Genomic DNA, 15,683 nt, shown 5'->3' on the forward strand with positions numbered 1-15,683 from the left:
GGAGGGATCCTGAGAGGAGTGGTGTGAGTATCCAGTACATAGGGATAAACCAACAAGTGATATATGTTTAAGTAATATTGGATTTTTGGCATTTATAGCAATGGTTATCAACTGTACTGCAGGGATGGAACTTAAGTCGCAGAAAATAGAGGTTGTGGTGGCAGCTGCAGAGAGGTATTTGGGTGTGCGAGACTTGACATCAGAAGAGTTGTGGTGTCTCATCCTTTCAGGCTGTTGGCCTGAAGTAGGACTAAATAGATTTATATAGTGGAGTACTGTATTTACTATTAATGTAGTGTTAGATGGTAGAGTATTTGTTGTATTACAAAAAAATGTGTTGATATAAAAAAAATAAGCAAAGTATAAGGGAGTTATACTCCAGTCTAGTGGGTGGCGGTAATGCAACATTTATTCGATGCCAACCGCCATTAAATCTCATTGAAGAAGAAGAGCTAGCTCAGTCTTATTTTGTGCTAATGCTCATTGATGCCATAGGATACAGAAAAGTATATAAAGAACAGTAAATATGTAGTATATTGCAATTAAGTGGACAATATTACTGGGGGGAACCAAAACCACTGATGTTTAGCTTTATCCAACAGTAGTCTAACAAAAAGGCACAATACATGAACAGTATGTTTCTGCAGTGTGGGTTTGATTGAATATGACCCCTTATATCATCTTACCAGTCATGTCTGCGACAACATTTTAAATAAACTCCTAGTCCCGATTTTCCACCCTTCTCCCAAAGTGTGCACTGCCACACTTTCTCGCATGGATTTAACAATAGTGGAAACTCCCTCCAGCCCTTCCCTATATAATAGACACTTCTTGATGGCTTCTTGGGTTTTGTAGATCTGAAAAGACTATAGCCTGAGAACCCACCCCACCTAGCCAAGGCTATGATAGTTTAAGAGTTAATCTCTGGCTTAGCTACTGAATTTTGCAATTTTTTCTGCATTTAGGCTAACTTCTTTAAAAGGATAATGAATGTGCTAATAGCAGGTTCTCACTGTGGTGTTGTATAAACGAGGCTTCGAAAGACACTTTATAGAAGATTTCAATTCTTGAAAATGTAATTTTGTTATTGTTGATATACTACCTCTTCTTGTGTCCAGCTAATTGTTCAATCATACATTACATCATAGATAAACGTGTATGTGACCAATAAAATTTGACTTGATCTGCCAACCTCTTATCCCTTAGCCTAAACATTTCTCAATCCATTGGAATTTCTTCCAAACATAAGAGATTCAACATCACATAAACAAACACAAAGATAAAACAGAAACAACTGATTGCAAAATCAATGCATTTTTATTTTGTTATTTTGTTTTTAAATTGAAACATTGTGGTGGCGTCATTACTGCTATAGCCTCTAAAAGAAGACTTTGAATAACCAAAGTGCTAGAATAGTTACATTTCAATGGCTTCACTCTGTTAGTAAGAATTGTACATCAAAAAATTAGCTCAAGTGAAAACACATATCAAACAAAATTGATCAAATTAGCCTCTACCCCCTGATTGACATGTAGGATGGGAGATATGATACAATACCCTAAATGACTTCACTTGTCAAAAAAAAAAGTCCTTTACATGGTTGTCATGTCCACAGCATAAACATCATCACACTAAGTCTGAGCCTTCACACCAGAATAACACCACACTTGAACTACATGGGCCTCTAGTCAAACCAATACAAAGAGAAGATCTAATGCAAAGTAATCGCCAATGAGCTATCAAATGAATGCTAGTTAGACACTGCATACAGATTCTCAAGCCAAGAAAGATCACACAATTCATTTGATGCTTAAATAATCGTTTGACCATCCAGTGTTTTTGTCATACATATTCTATTAAGAGCTACAATCAAATAATGTCTTATGTCTTTATGTGAGTAGATTAAATTTAAGGAAGTACTTCACCAAAGCCCAAAAGGAAATTACACCTTTTCTTTAAAACCACAGCAGCCTTCATAAAACCAAATGACACACTGCTAAAATGATTACAAACAGTCTTACAGCGTACAGAGAACTCTACACCTTATAGCCAATACACACAATACAGTTATAGTTTTACGGCGAGCCAGTCTACTAGCATATACATTCAGATAACTTCTTTCTCATAGCATTTATGCTAATGCCTGCAGAAGCTGCCGTTCAGTTTTACATAGACAAACGGTAGACTACATTAAACCCTCAAGAAGCTATAGAACAAATTTTCTTCATACTGTTCCTAGTCCCCCGACACAATAAATGCTTTTATGGTATTTTTTTCATTTCAAATATAAAACTGGTGACAAATGTAAGGACTATATGTGTACACAGATAAAGGGTTTTAATTCTCATTTTAATACAGTGTTTGCAAACTTGTAAAAATTGTACTTAAAATAATGTGAACGGCATGCATGAAAATATGAGTACTCTGCTTTTGCAGAATTAGATACATCCCCTTTTTAGGAATCACTTAAATTCGCAGAAGATTTTCTGGAAATGTCCTCTGTTAAAATCTAACCAGCTTTTTTCATATACAAACATTATACCTGTTATAATAATGAATTATACAAGAACGTGTGAAGTTACACTCAAATCTTCCTTAAAAGTGGAACCATTTTGATAATAATGTTGAAAGCACTTGTAAAGTTCTCTCCTGTGCATTATCATCCTGTAACTCATCTTTTTTTTTATTGTACACATTGTAATTTATATACAGGAAAAAGCCGTGTATTATTTTTAGTTTTAAAAAGGAAAACAAACCCCACAGCAATTTACAACCTGACATTTATGGGTCCAAGAAAAAACTATAAGGCGAGTGTTGGAGGTGGATCAGAAGTGTTCCTCTAGTTTTTGTGTAATTTTGTTGATTTTCTTTCTCCTACTACTAGAATTGAGCTTTTGCGCCATCTTTGGTCACAGGTGTATGTTCAGTTGCACCTGTAGTTTTTCTGTGATGGAGTCCTTTTTGTTGTCACCACAATGCTCCTCAAAAGCTCTCACGACACCAATGGCACGTTACGAGTCACAAACAGGAAGCAGAATTCTCCTGGTCCATAGACCACAGGATGTGAGAGCCATACAATTAGAATTCAGATTCCACGGTGAGAACCTTCCAGGTCCCTCAATTGACAGGGAGTGAGTTTTTCATGCTCATATTGAAATCAGACGGATCAAGTCCTGGCTGAAATTTCTTGAGTTTTTCAGTTTGTAACTTTCTGCCCTGGAAACAGATGAGAAGAATTCCTGCACACCTGAAAATTAAGAAAATATTACAATATATCAGATATTGGCAGCATTTTGGGCAGCTGTTTGAAAGAAGGGAGCCATTATAGAGGACATAGCCCATGCATTCACTAATGCTTACGAGTCCCTTAGTTTTTACAAATTCAGTTTGCTGACTTTTACAAGTTCCATTTTGCAAGCCACCCACAAATCTACGGGAGCAATCACTCGACGATGCTAGAGTGCATCAAGAGGTCTGTGGGCTACAATTGTCATGGTCACCCTGGTTGTCATGGAAACCACCAGTTGAGCCACAGTTCATTAGAGTGCCACTACTCTTTTTACTCAGGTTTGCTTAAACTGAATAATTCACTGATGCAAATAGTTAACAACACCTTACAGGGATTAACAGTAACCAATCAGATAGCCACTTCTCTTTGTAATGTAATTCCCACACAATGGGCTGTCTATGAGCTGGCCTGTGGGGGGGATTTAATGGACAAAGAGAGAGTTAGAGAGAGTATCTGTGTGACAATAGGTGTGTTTTGAACATCATCCACGTTCCCTTTGTGACTAGTCACCCACACAGCTGACAGGACAAAACGCAGCCAGAATCAAAACAGACAAGAGTCAGACTTTCAGTTGGAAACATGAAGGTCTGCTTGTGTGTGTGTACTATTTGGAGTAGAATGAAGTACATTAATCAGTGCAGGAATGTAGAGTGGAGAACAGTGCAGAAGAAAACAGAACAAGTATAGTGAAACGGAGCAGAGCTGCACCAGGTTTACACATGTACATGGAATGGATCAGAAAATATTGAGCACTACCACTGAACAGTGTGGGGTATAAAAATTATGATTTTATTAGAGAAGTGGGGGGATTAAAGCACTTTACTTGGTAAAGTACCTGGTGGAGCACAGCTACCCCTACGATTGAAGCTTCTTTTCTCCCGACCTCCTCTCCTCCTTCCTGCTTTTAGCTCCATCTCCTTGCTGAAACACACATACACATACGAGTGAGGCAAAGCCAATCTCAGAACCCTATCCTGACAAGCAGAAACCCAACACAGCAACCTGAAACAGCAACCCGAGTGCAGCTAGACCAGAGGTGAGATGTTGTAACAATAGCAACCTGAAACCATCAACCTGAAAGCAGTAAACCCCACCATAGAAGCAAATGTTAGCATTACACACAGTTAGCAGGATACCATGAAGTGAAAGCACACAACATACTGGAGGCATGTGTCCTAGAGGCAAATTCCTGGAAATAAAAGAATAGCCCAGAGGAGTTATATCACCAGAAACAAGAAAAAATAAAGTGTCAGGGCAGTGTGCACCTGGTTCATGTCAGAACAATCAGTTCTCCAATTGAATGTGGGCCACAAACAATAGCTGTTAACAATAGTTAACATCATGAATCTTGCCCTGAAGTCAGCACTACAGAGTGGTCACTAGCTGGCACAGCCACAAAGTCATAAAATCTGATTTTAAACCTTACCCTAACCACACTGGTAACCCTAATGCCTAACCCTAATCTTAAATTAAGACCAAAAAGCTAATTTTATCCCCATACATTTTTACAATACAGACAATTTGGACTTCGCAGCTGGCTTATCTACAGGGAAGTTGCTCAGTTCTGCCTCCAGGACAAGACTCATGACAATACATGTCAACCTGCAACAATAGCTGGGGCAACATCCTAGTCACTGAGCACCCATTGCATGCACACACACAGACGCACAAACACACAGACACTCAAAACAGACATACACACACTGGTAGCATTGGCCGCAGCACTCCACATCAGATCACAACACCCCATACTGAGTTAAAGGTCCAAAGGTTCTGACCCGCCTGTTTTCTGTTCAGGCTCAGAACCCTAGAACCCACCCCTGGAGCAACTCTCTATGAAGCCTATTCCGTCGTCATGCCAACCTCTAACTCCTCCTCCAGTAAGAAAGGGCAGGGCCAGGGGTCTCCTCGGTCCCAACTCCCCCTGTCCCCGCCCTGGTCGTCAGGCGTGGGCGTGGACACCCGACGGATGACCTTTCTGATGACCTGGGAAATGGGGCGGAGATAGTGATCATGGTCAAGAAGGAGAGAGTATGACCGAGATACACGCACAAACACAAAGATAGGGTATAGGTCATTTTGGGAGGAGAGTTTAGAGGAGGTGGGTATGATAATTCAGAGGTGTGTTTTTAGGAAGACGGTGAATCAGAGTGAAGGCAGTGGCAGATAGTTACTTTTCTAGTGATGATGTTACCGTCTTCATCAGTAAACTGTTCTTCTGTCACTGATTCGCCCGGAATATTCTTTGCCTGTTCTCCCTGTAAGTGTTCATGGTTAGGACTACAATCAGAACTGGTCCAAATTCATCTCAGCCAGTGTAACAGCAAACCATTAACACACTTTACATCACCAGCACCATCAAACTGCAAGCAAACCTCTAGAGAAGACAGAATATCTTTGAATTCCCCAAGAGTTGTTGACTCAAGCAAAATCAAAATGAAAGTGAAGTGTCCCTTTAAATGGCATCACAGAGGCAACAGTGAGACACAGAATGTTCCTTGATTAAAGTCAAGCCATGAAAGCAGGTTACCAGGCCAGGACACACTAACACGCTCGCACGCACACCATTCAAACACTGTACACACACTGTTCGCAATCACACATTTCAGACGTTTCCTTTAACTCCCACCGCTTGCTGTCAGTTAAGCGAGCCACACCAGTCCACTGCACACCAGGAGGCAAAGTCAGATGAACTATCTACCGCCAACCTAAACCAAACTTCACCCAGTCTCAGTAGGGTACCTTAAGAATGACCCGGCGCCGAAACACCCTGGTGGTGACAGTCCGTTCCTCGTCAGAGCCGGACTCACTAAAATGCTGCTGATGAATGCAGTTAAGTAACATTACATACAGTGAGAAGGGGATGGAAACACAAAATACGTAGGTGGTAGAGAATAGTTTTTGCTTCACACAATCCCAAGGATCTTCTAACACCTACAAAAATAAACAATGTCACATCTGGAAAAATTGTTCCAGTTAAATTTACAGTTGATTTGAAAGTATAGACATCCACTTCATGTGTCACTGTAAAAAGGGAGCAGCGATCCACCTGATGAGCAGTATTCACTGTAGTAAACACACATTCTAAAAAAAACATTTACAGTACACTATTTTGCATAGTCTTTGCAATTACCTGGACTTTCCTCTCAGATACAAGCGTGCCTTCTTCCTTCCCACGTCCAGTTCTTCCATTGGCTGAGTCCTGCAATACAGGAAGTGACCCGTCCTGAGGTGGTAGCTCCGTGTTTTCGCCATTGTGCCTAGACCTCGCTAGCTCCCCTCTAGAGGAAGAGGTGATGGAGTCACTGGAGTTCTCCTGGCTGTGGGGAGAGATTAGGAAAAAGGGTACATTTGAGACTGAGATTAAAATTCAGATGAATGGTTTAGGATTATGATTGAGATCAACATTGATTAAGATAAAGAGTTAGATTGAGAATAGGATGGGATTGGTATCAAATTGAATGAATAAATTGTGACGAAGGCAGAAAGACTGAGGCGAAGATATTAAATCCCTGTTGTAGATTTACATGAAAGTGTATTTATCCTTAATCCATAACTGTGATGGAATAATTTAGTTTTGTGTACCTATTTTCCTGGCGGTCTAGCAGGTCTGAGCTCACACTGCGGCCGGGTGTGGGCGGCTCCACGTTGACGCTGGATGTGTCACTATGCCAACCTGGAAGTGAACACACGTCTTTTTCTGCCTGTTGCACCTGACTAAGAATCTCCTGAACCCTGGCCTCCGTCATTTCCTCGTCCTCCTCCTCTGAGCCTTCCTCCAAATGAATATCCTCCAATAGCGACTTTAACTTATCTTCTGTCTTCTCGTCTTCATCCTCTTCCTCGGTGGAACCAGACACACCCTGCTCCCCCAACGCCTCAGCCCAGGCCTGGGGGGAGAGATATGCACCCCCCTCTTCCACCACTTCAGCCCCATTCTCTACTGCCTTACCCCCCTCCATCCCCACCTTAGCCCCCTCCACCCTCACCATAGCCCCCTCTTCCGCTACCTTACCCCCCTCCACCACCTTAGCCCCGATCTTTGCTTCTACCACTTTATCCCCCTCTTCTGCCATTTCACCCATCTCATCCATCTCTACCCCTTCTTCACTACCTCCCTTTACGACCTCCTCAGCCTCCCCCTCAGCCACCACCACTGATGCCCCTGTCTGTCTGCTGTCCTCCTGCTGTTGGAGGCTTATGTCCACTTCTTTTTTCTCTTCTTCCACTTGTACCATCAGCACCTGGTCACCTTCAGCCATTCCTGTGTTGGTGGCAGCGGTGGGATCTAAGTGAAGGGTGTGAATGGACAGGGACAGCTCCCAGGGCCTAAGGGTGGTTCTAGTGGAGGTGTCAAGGTCCACACTAGGCTCCATGTGGCCAGTCCAGGGCTCAGACTGGGTGAGGATGAGGGTAGGGGGGTGTGGGTGGAGCTGGACAGGGGTGGGGTCGATGGTGAGGGTAGGGGGTTCAGAGTGGAGCTCCGTGAAGGGAGGGTCAGAGTGCAGTTGGACTGGGGACTGCAGCTCCGCTAGGATGCTGTGATAATCTGTTGGGAGATGATATAAGCACATGGAAGCACTTGACACAAGAAATCCCACATAAAACACACACCACATGGACTGAGTGACATGGACAAATGCACAGAGACGGACAATAGAGCATGCAACGAAAAACACCCACTAATTGTGGTAACACTCAGAGGGGACACTGGTGTCACAAATCACCAGCACAATATTCAGCACTTTTGATTCAATTGAGAGCTATCTTAGAGAAATTCAAGGTAAAGTTGTGATAAAACAAATTATATTTACACGGACAAAAACGATCAATACTTATGTCCGTGGCAGCTTTGAACAGTTTAATCACAAGTTTATTTTCTTCTGTTAAAGGGATGGATTCATATGCAGCCTTTGAGATGAGATAAGAAAACATAAATAAATGATATACACTACCGTTCAAAAGTTTGGGGACTCTTAGAAATGTCCTTGTTTTTGAAAGAAAAGCAAATTTTTTTGTCCATTAAAAATCATCAAATTGATCAGAAATAGTATAGACATTGTTAATGTTGTAAATTACAATTTTTTATGGAATATCTACATATGCGTACAGAGGCCCATTATCAGCAACCATCGCTCGTGTTCCATTGGCACGTTGTGTTAGCTTATCCAAGTTTATCATTTTAAAAGGCTAATTGATCATTAGAAAACCCTTTTGCAATTATGTTAGCACAGATGAAAATGGTTGTGCTGATTTAAAGAAGAAATAAAACTGGCCTTCTTTAGATGAGTTGAGTATCTGGAGCACCAGCATTTGTGGGTTCGATTACAGGCTCAAAATGGACAGAAATAAAGGACTTTCTCCTGAAACTCGTCAGTCTATTCTTGTTCTGAGAAATAAAGTGAAGATCTGGTACAATGCTGTGTACTACTCCCTTCACAGAACAGCGCAAACGGTCTCTAACCAGAATAGAAAGTGGAGTGGGAGGCCCCAGTGCACAACTGAGCAAGAGGACAAGTACATTAGAGTGTCTAGTTTGAGAAACAGACGCCTCACAAGCCCTCAACTGGCAGCTCCCACTCCACTTTCTATTCTGGTTAGAGACAGTTTGCGCCGTTCTGTGAAGGGAGTAGTACGCAGCGTTGTACCAGATCTTCAGTTTCTTGGCAATTTCTAAAGAAGGCCAGTTTTATTGCATCTTTAATCAGAACAACAGTTTTCAGCTGTGCTAACACAATTGCAAAAGGGTTTTCTAAAGATCAATTAGTCTTTTAAAATTATAAACTTGGATTAGCTAACGCAACCTGCCATTGGAACACAGGAGTGATGGTTGCTGATAATGGGCCTCTGTACGCCTATGTAGATATTCCATAACAAATCAGCCGTTTCCAGCTACAATAGTCATTTACAACATTAACAATGTATACACTGTATTTCTGATTAATTTGATGTTATTTTAATGGTCAAAAAATTTGATTTTCTTTCAAAAAAAAGGAAATGTCTAAGTGACCGCAAACTTTTGAACGGTAGTGTATGTGAGGCATGCCAGGAATACGATTTTGCATATGTGCGATGAGTGGGTTTTACTAGTTGAGATTTGAGTGTGTGTTCAGTCATGCTCACACAGAAAGATAAAAGAAGAGAGGAGAGGGTGAGGGGGCCTAGATTCATATTTCCAGGATAGAGAGGTCGATGCCATCCCAAGGGAGAGGAGAAGATAATTTGTTATGGAATATCTACATAGGCGTACAGAGAAGGTACGGGAGACACACAGGGACACTGACACACAGGAAAGGGGGACTGGGAATGGATGGGAGGGGAGGTAGGGCCAGGACTAGGGCAGTGAGACCATGCAGCTGATATTAGGGGGAGGACGGCAAAGGAGATGGGGTGGGACGAAAGGGGAAATTGGGACCGGCATGGGGTCACATCGGGAGACAGCTAGGGGGTGGGAGTAGAGGAGAGGGCTGTGGCGTCCCCAGTAGGTTTAAAACTTGGTGACTGAGCAGGAAATGAGGGAATTAGCTGGGGTATAGGAGTAGAGGACAGGTGTGTGGGTTGACTGGGGTCCCCAGTGGGTTGAAGAGTTGAAGACTGGGGGTCGAGAAGGAGACATGGAAGAGGAGAGGTTGCTGGATCAGGCGGTGGGGACGGGGGTAAAGGTGTGAGGTCCATGAGTAAGACAGAGGACCATTAACTTGGGGATCGGCTGGGAGATAATGGACGATGTGGGGGTGTAGACTTAGTAAGACCAAGGGGGAATCAGGGTTGAGGGAATGATTCTCAATCGAGGGAGAAACTGGGAATGAAGAGATGGAGGAGCTCTCAGGAACAACGAAGCATGCTACAGGCGAGGAAACAAGACGATTAAAGAGAAACAAAGACATACAAAAAAATCAAACAAAATACAAAAACGTGTTAGCAACACAAGACAATTATGAATGAGAGGACAGAGGTGATTTTGAGAGATTAGGAAACAGGGAAGGGAAAGGGATTGGGAAGAGCAGAGATGACAGCACAAGACTCTTAATAAGCGCTTAAGAGCTGTTATAAGCTGCCCTGGAGGTTGGGCTGTGGCGATGGACGAGAGCATGAGGGGAGGAAGGTAGTCTGGTTTCACAGAGGAAGCTCTGTCATTCTATCCAGGGACGGCTCAGAGGAACTGGAGGTACTGGAGACTAGAGAAGTAAACAGATCTAGAGGTATAGATGAGTTCAGACGGTTGAGTCTATGGCTACTGCATGCATTAGGGAACAAAGGGTTTATACAGTAGTGTCCTGTTAAAGGTACAAGGTAATCAGGTAAAAACAGTGTCTTACAGAATGCAACTGGTTAGCATCATGGATTGTTTTAGTGTTTGTCATCAATTCATCTTTCAAAACCCTTCATGCACAAATGCAATTAGATTTTTAGAGGGCTTAAATAATATCAAAGTGGTGATCGGGTCATGTCAATTAAGACCTCTTTAGAAACGTTTTGGGTTTGACATGCTACCTTCATCATCAGGGTTGGTGTCAATTTAATAGTAACCCAGTCATTTCATAACGTGAATTATAATCAATTTCCTGAATTGACTAGGTTAAAAGTGAACCCATGGTACTCTGCATGCTAACATTTCCTCACACTCATTTGAGTGCATGTCAGAAAATGGGCATACTCAAGCTGGAAATAAAGCCATAAAACGAAGGGTCAGACATCACCCTATCTAAGATAGGGTACTGTAGTCTCTATAGGCAAATTGCATTCAATAGTATAGCCAGGCAATTTGTTCTTATTTTTGCTACAGTTCTAATGCAAAAAAAAAAAGAGTGGCAGCAGAGGTAAGAGGTCAGCTAGATGGAGCTAAACTTTACCATCAGCCTGATCCAGGTAAACAGCGTTATCATCGGCAAAACTTCTCGTGCCTGAAATGTTACCATAGTCAAATATCGGCCCCTCCAGTAAAGTCACAATATCCATCCGATTGACTTTGGTCAGCACTCCAGTTAAGGCATCCGCTGTAAGAGAAACAGACAACCAGGAAGTCAGTCAAACAAAGACAAGACACTGTTGTACAATATGGCAGTTGTTTGTACAATACGCACTGGTCGTTAATCCAGATGTTTTCATTGTCTTAACTCTTGCGAGGTAATCAATATAAATAGTTTACTATCATACTGCAGTGTGTGAAGATGGAAAGAGGATTGCCGTTGTCCTCTTCTCTTGTACCAGGAAAATAGGTCAAATTTTCCTGTACTGAACATAATGTACTTAGTAGTTCTAAAAGACTGCTGGAGCATGACAAGGACAGGTGACTTCATATGCAGCTGAAAGACAGCTGCACTAGGAATCTTAATAAACATAGAGGCCATTCTGCTTCTACACACAGTACCAGTAAAAAGTTTGGACACACCTACTCATTCAACTGTTTTTCTTTATTTTTACTATTTTCTACATCGTAGAATAATAGTGAAGACATCAAAACTATGAAATAACACATATGGAATCATGTAACCAAAAAAATGTTCAACGGATCAAAATATATTTTATATTTGAGATGCAAAGAGAAACGACAGCATCATTAGTTTAAGACATGAAGGTCAGTCAATCTGGAAAATCTCAAGAACTTTTCAAGCTTCTTCAAGTGCAGTCGCAAAAACCATCAAGCGCTATGATGAAACTGTGTCTCATGCGGACTGCCACAGGAAAGGAATACCCAGAGTTATCTCTGCTGCAGAGGATAAGTTCATTAGAGTTAACTGCACCTCAGATTCCAGCCCAAATAAATGCTTCAGAGTTCAAGTAACAGACATCTCAACATCAATTGTTCAGAGGAGACTGCGTGAATCAGGCCTTCATGGTCGAATTGCTGCAAAGAAACCACTACTAAAGGACACCAATAATAAGAAGAGACTTGCTTGGGCCAAGAAACATGAGCAATGGACATTAGATCTGTGAAAATCTGTCCTTCGGTCTGATGAGATCAAATTTGAGATTTTTGGTTCCAATCGGCATGTCTTTGTGAGACACAGAGTAGGTGAACGGATGATCTCCACATGTGTGGTTCCCACCGTGAACCATGGAGGAGCAGGTGTGATGGTGTTGGTGATTTATTTATAATTCAAGGCACACTTAACTAGCATGGCTACCACAGCATTCTACAGCGATATGCCATCCCATCTGATTTGCCCTTACTGGGACTATCATTTGTTTTTCAACAGGACAATGACCCAACACACCTACAGGCTGTGCAAGGGCTATTTGACCAAGAAGGAGAGTGATGGAGTGCTGCATCAGATGACCTGGCCTCCACAATCACCCAACCTCAACCCAATTGAGATGGTTTGGGATGAGTTGGACCACAGAGTGAAGGTAAAGCAGTCAACAAGTGCTCCGCATATGTGGGAACTCCTTCAAGACTGTTGGAAAAGCATTCCTCATGACGCTGGTTGAGAGAATGCCAAGAGAGTGACAGGCTTTCATCAAGGCAAACGGTGGCTACTTTAAAGAATCTAAAATAAAATGTTATTTGTTTAACACTTTTTTGGTTACTACATGATTCTATATGTGTTATTTCATAGTTTGGATGTCTTCACTATTATTCTACAATATAGAAAAGAATACAAATTAAAAATAACCCTTGAATGAGTAGGTGTGTCCAAACTTTTGACTGGTACTGTAAGTCATCTCAGAATGTAATTTACTATGAAACCTTCACAGGTACAAATTAAGCTGGAGAGAGAGAGTTCAGAAGGAGAGTGGAATGAAACCGGGTTGTGAAGCTCTGTGGTACACAATCATACAAGTGCAATAAAGTGAGACATGTGATATAATAACTGTTAATAGAAAGCCACAGGGGGTATAAATACTTTTGGGAGAAAGAGGGACACTCACTCGTTGCGTTTTTACCGTCCCGGCTGACCCATTTCTTTAGTAGCATGAAGCTCTGCGCCGTCAGGGAGTTGGGGTTCTCCACTCGGATGTGGTTGATCTCGTCGACAGAAAAGTCCATTTCCCGAGCTAGCTCTGCAAACACATCAAAAAGCACATTACATCACATCAGTTCAAGACATCCATTTCTATATCATACTTACTTTTCTCTGTAAATATCAATGATGTCGCACTTGCTGCTGGTGATTCTCTAATCCACCTCTACGCAGACGACACCATTCTGTATACTTCTGGCCCTTCTTTGCACACGGTGCTAACAAACCTCGAAACAAGCTTCAACGCCATACAACACTCCTTCCTTGGCCTCCAACTGCTTTTAAACGCTAGTAAAACTAAGTGCATGCTCTTCAACCGATTGCTGCCCGCACCCTCCCGCCCGACTAGCATCACTACTCTGAACGGTTCTGACCTAGAATATGTGGACAACTACAAATACCTAGGTGTCTGGTTAGACTGTAAACTCTCCTTCCAGACTCACATTAAGCATCTCCAATCCAAAATTAAATCTAGAATCAGCTTCCTATTTCGCAACAAAGCCTCCTTCACTCATGCTTCACTCATGCCGATCCTTGACTTCGGCGATGTCATTTACAAAATAGCCCCAACACTCTACTCAGCAAACTGGATGTGTAGTCTATCACAGTGCCATCCGTTTTATCACCAAAGCCCCATATATTACCCACCACTGTGACCTCTATGCTCTTGTTGGCTGGCTCTCACTACATATCCGTCGCCAAACTCACTGGCTCCAGGTCATCTATAAGTCTTTGCTACGTAAAGCTCCGCCTTATCTCAGCTCACTGGTCACCATAGCAACACCCACCCGTAGCACTCACTCCAGCAGGTATATTGCACTGGTCATCCCCACTTCCTTTGGCCGCCTTTCCTTACAGTTCTCTGCTGCCAATGACTGGAACAAATTGCAAAAATCTCTGAAGCTGGAGTCTTATATCTCACTCTCTAACTTTAAGCATCAGCTGTCAGAACAGCTTACCGATCACTGTACCTGTACACAGCCCATCTGTAAATAGCACACCCGACTACCTCATCCCCATATTATTACATACCCTCTTGCTCTTTTGCACCCCAGTATCTCTACTTGCACATCATCATCTGCACATATATCACTCCAGTATTAATGCTAAATTGTAATTATTTTCGCCTCTATGGCCTATTTATTGCCGACCTCCCTACTCTTCTACATTTGCACACACTGTACATAGATCTTTATTTATTTTCTTGTGTTATTGACTGTACGTTTATGTGTAACTCTGTGTTGTTGTTTTTGTCACACTGCTTCGCTTTATCTTGGCCAGTTGTAAATGAGAACTTGTTCTCAACTGGTCTACCTAGTTAAATAAAGGTGAAATAAAAATAAAATAAACACAAGTATGCAGAGCAGCAGTGCAGGAAGTGTCACTCTGAAGAGGGCACTGTTTCCTCACAATAATACAGTGTTGGTTTCTTGAGAGAGGGGAAAGCAGGAGGATAGAGGGCCATGAAGCCAGATGGCACTAAGACCAGGGAGCACCATTTCCTTACCAGTCCAGCTAAGTCCCAGGTGGTCAGCCACGATGGCCATCCGCAGGTCTGTTCGCTCACAGGGACTCTGAGGACCTGAAGGGCAGAGAACATCTATTAATCAACACTGTTCAGTATCTTTTCTACTGACTGAAATTGGAGTACAGAGGACTCTTTCCTTTTCTGGCCAAGCGTGGAATTTTCCAAATGATATAAATTCATACGGAGTGTTCTGCAGCCTCTCCTCTGGGTTTGATATAGACATGTTTAATCAACAGGTTTACTGTGAATGTGAATTGTATTACTCAATGGGTTGGTTAGGCTGACAACACTTCAGATTTGGTTTCCAGAATGGCAAGAAAAGGCAGACTAAACACAATATGACGGACTACAGTGTGTTATTTGGACACAGGTGCTCTGTGAATGTTTGTGAATATGTATCCTCAAAGCAGGCAGTAATTGTCATAAGAACTATACAAACAAAATAAATTAAAAACATCGGTCAAAAGAGTCATGTACTCGTAGGAGCTCTAGTGGACTCACAGTTCTTAATGGGACTAGACAGTACACATGCGGACAACCTTTGTGTTTTTGCTAAGGCTAATTAGCTCAGTGACACAACTTGAACATGAAATAGAATAAACTACAACTGCTGTTTTCAGTAGCCACCCTGCACAGACAGACAGATAGACAGACTCAGTAGCCGTCAACAAGAAACTGGCTGTGCCAGTGCACCAGTCACTACTCTGGCATGCTGAGGTATCTGACAACTAAGGGGTTGGGGCTAGAAGGAGGAGAGTCTGACAAGGACAAGTACAGTACACAGTACATAGATGACGATGACAGAATGACGGCTACTATTTTAAGAGAATAAACACGCCACAGGCAATCAATCACAACGACTTCATGCAACTAAGGTTTTAACAAGTGTGAAAGTTTTACA

General features: G+C 42.1%; 1 protein-coding gene across 1 annotated transcript in view; it reads right to left on the reverse strand.

Moving 5' to 3' along the window:
• Positions 1–1,304: 1,304 nt before the first annotated feature.
• ank3a (ankyrin 3a) overlaps positions 1,305–15,683 on the reverse strand; it is a 145,236-nt gene continuing 130,857 nt past the window's right edge. Inside the window, exons 38-46 of the mRNA XM_038960615.1 lie at positions 14,762–14,836; positions 13,163–13,294; positions 11,143–11,286; positions 6,875–6,965; positions 6,423–6,609; positions 5,464–5,547; positions 5,153–5,275; positions 4,125–4,210; positions 1,305–3,247 (exon numbers count right to left, since the gene is read on the reverse strand). Of these exons, the coding sequence (XP_038816543.1) occupies positions 4,145–4,210; positions 5,153–5,275; positions 5,464–5,547; positions 6,423–6,609; positions 6,875–6,965; positions 11,143–11,286; positions 13,163–13,294; positions 14,762–14,836 (902 nt within the window). The 3' untranslated portion in view covers positions 1,305–3,247; positions 4,125–4,144. The remainder of the gene's footprint in view (positions 3,248–4,124; positions 4,211–5,152; positions 5,276–5,463; positions 5,548–6,422; positions 6,610–6,874; positions 6,966–11,142; positions 11,287–13,162; positions 13,295–14,761; positions 14,837–15,683) is intronic.

This window comes from Salvelinus namaycush, chromosome 22 (genome assembly GCF_016432855.1).
Source record: "Salvelinus namaycush isolate Seneca chromosome 22, SaNama_1.0, whole genome shotgun sequence".
Classification (NCBI taxonomy): Eukaryota; Metazoa; Chordata; class Actinopteri; order Salmoniformes; family Salmonidae; genus Salvelinus; species Salvelinus namaycush.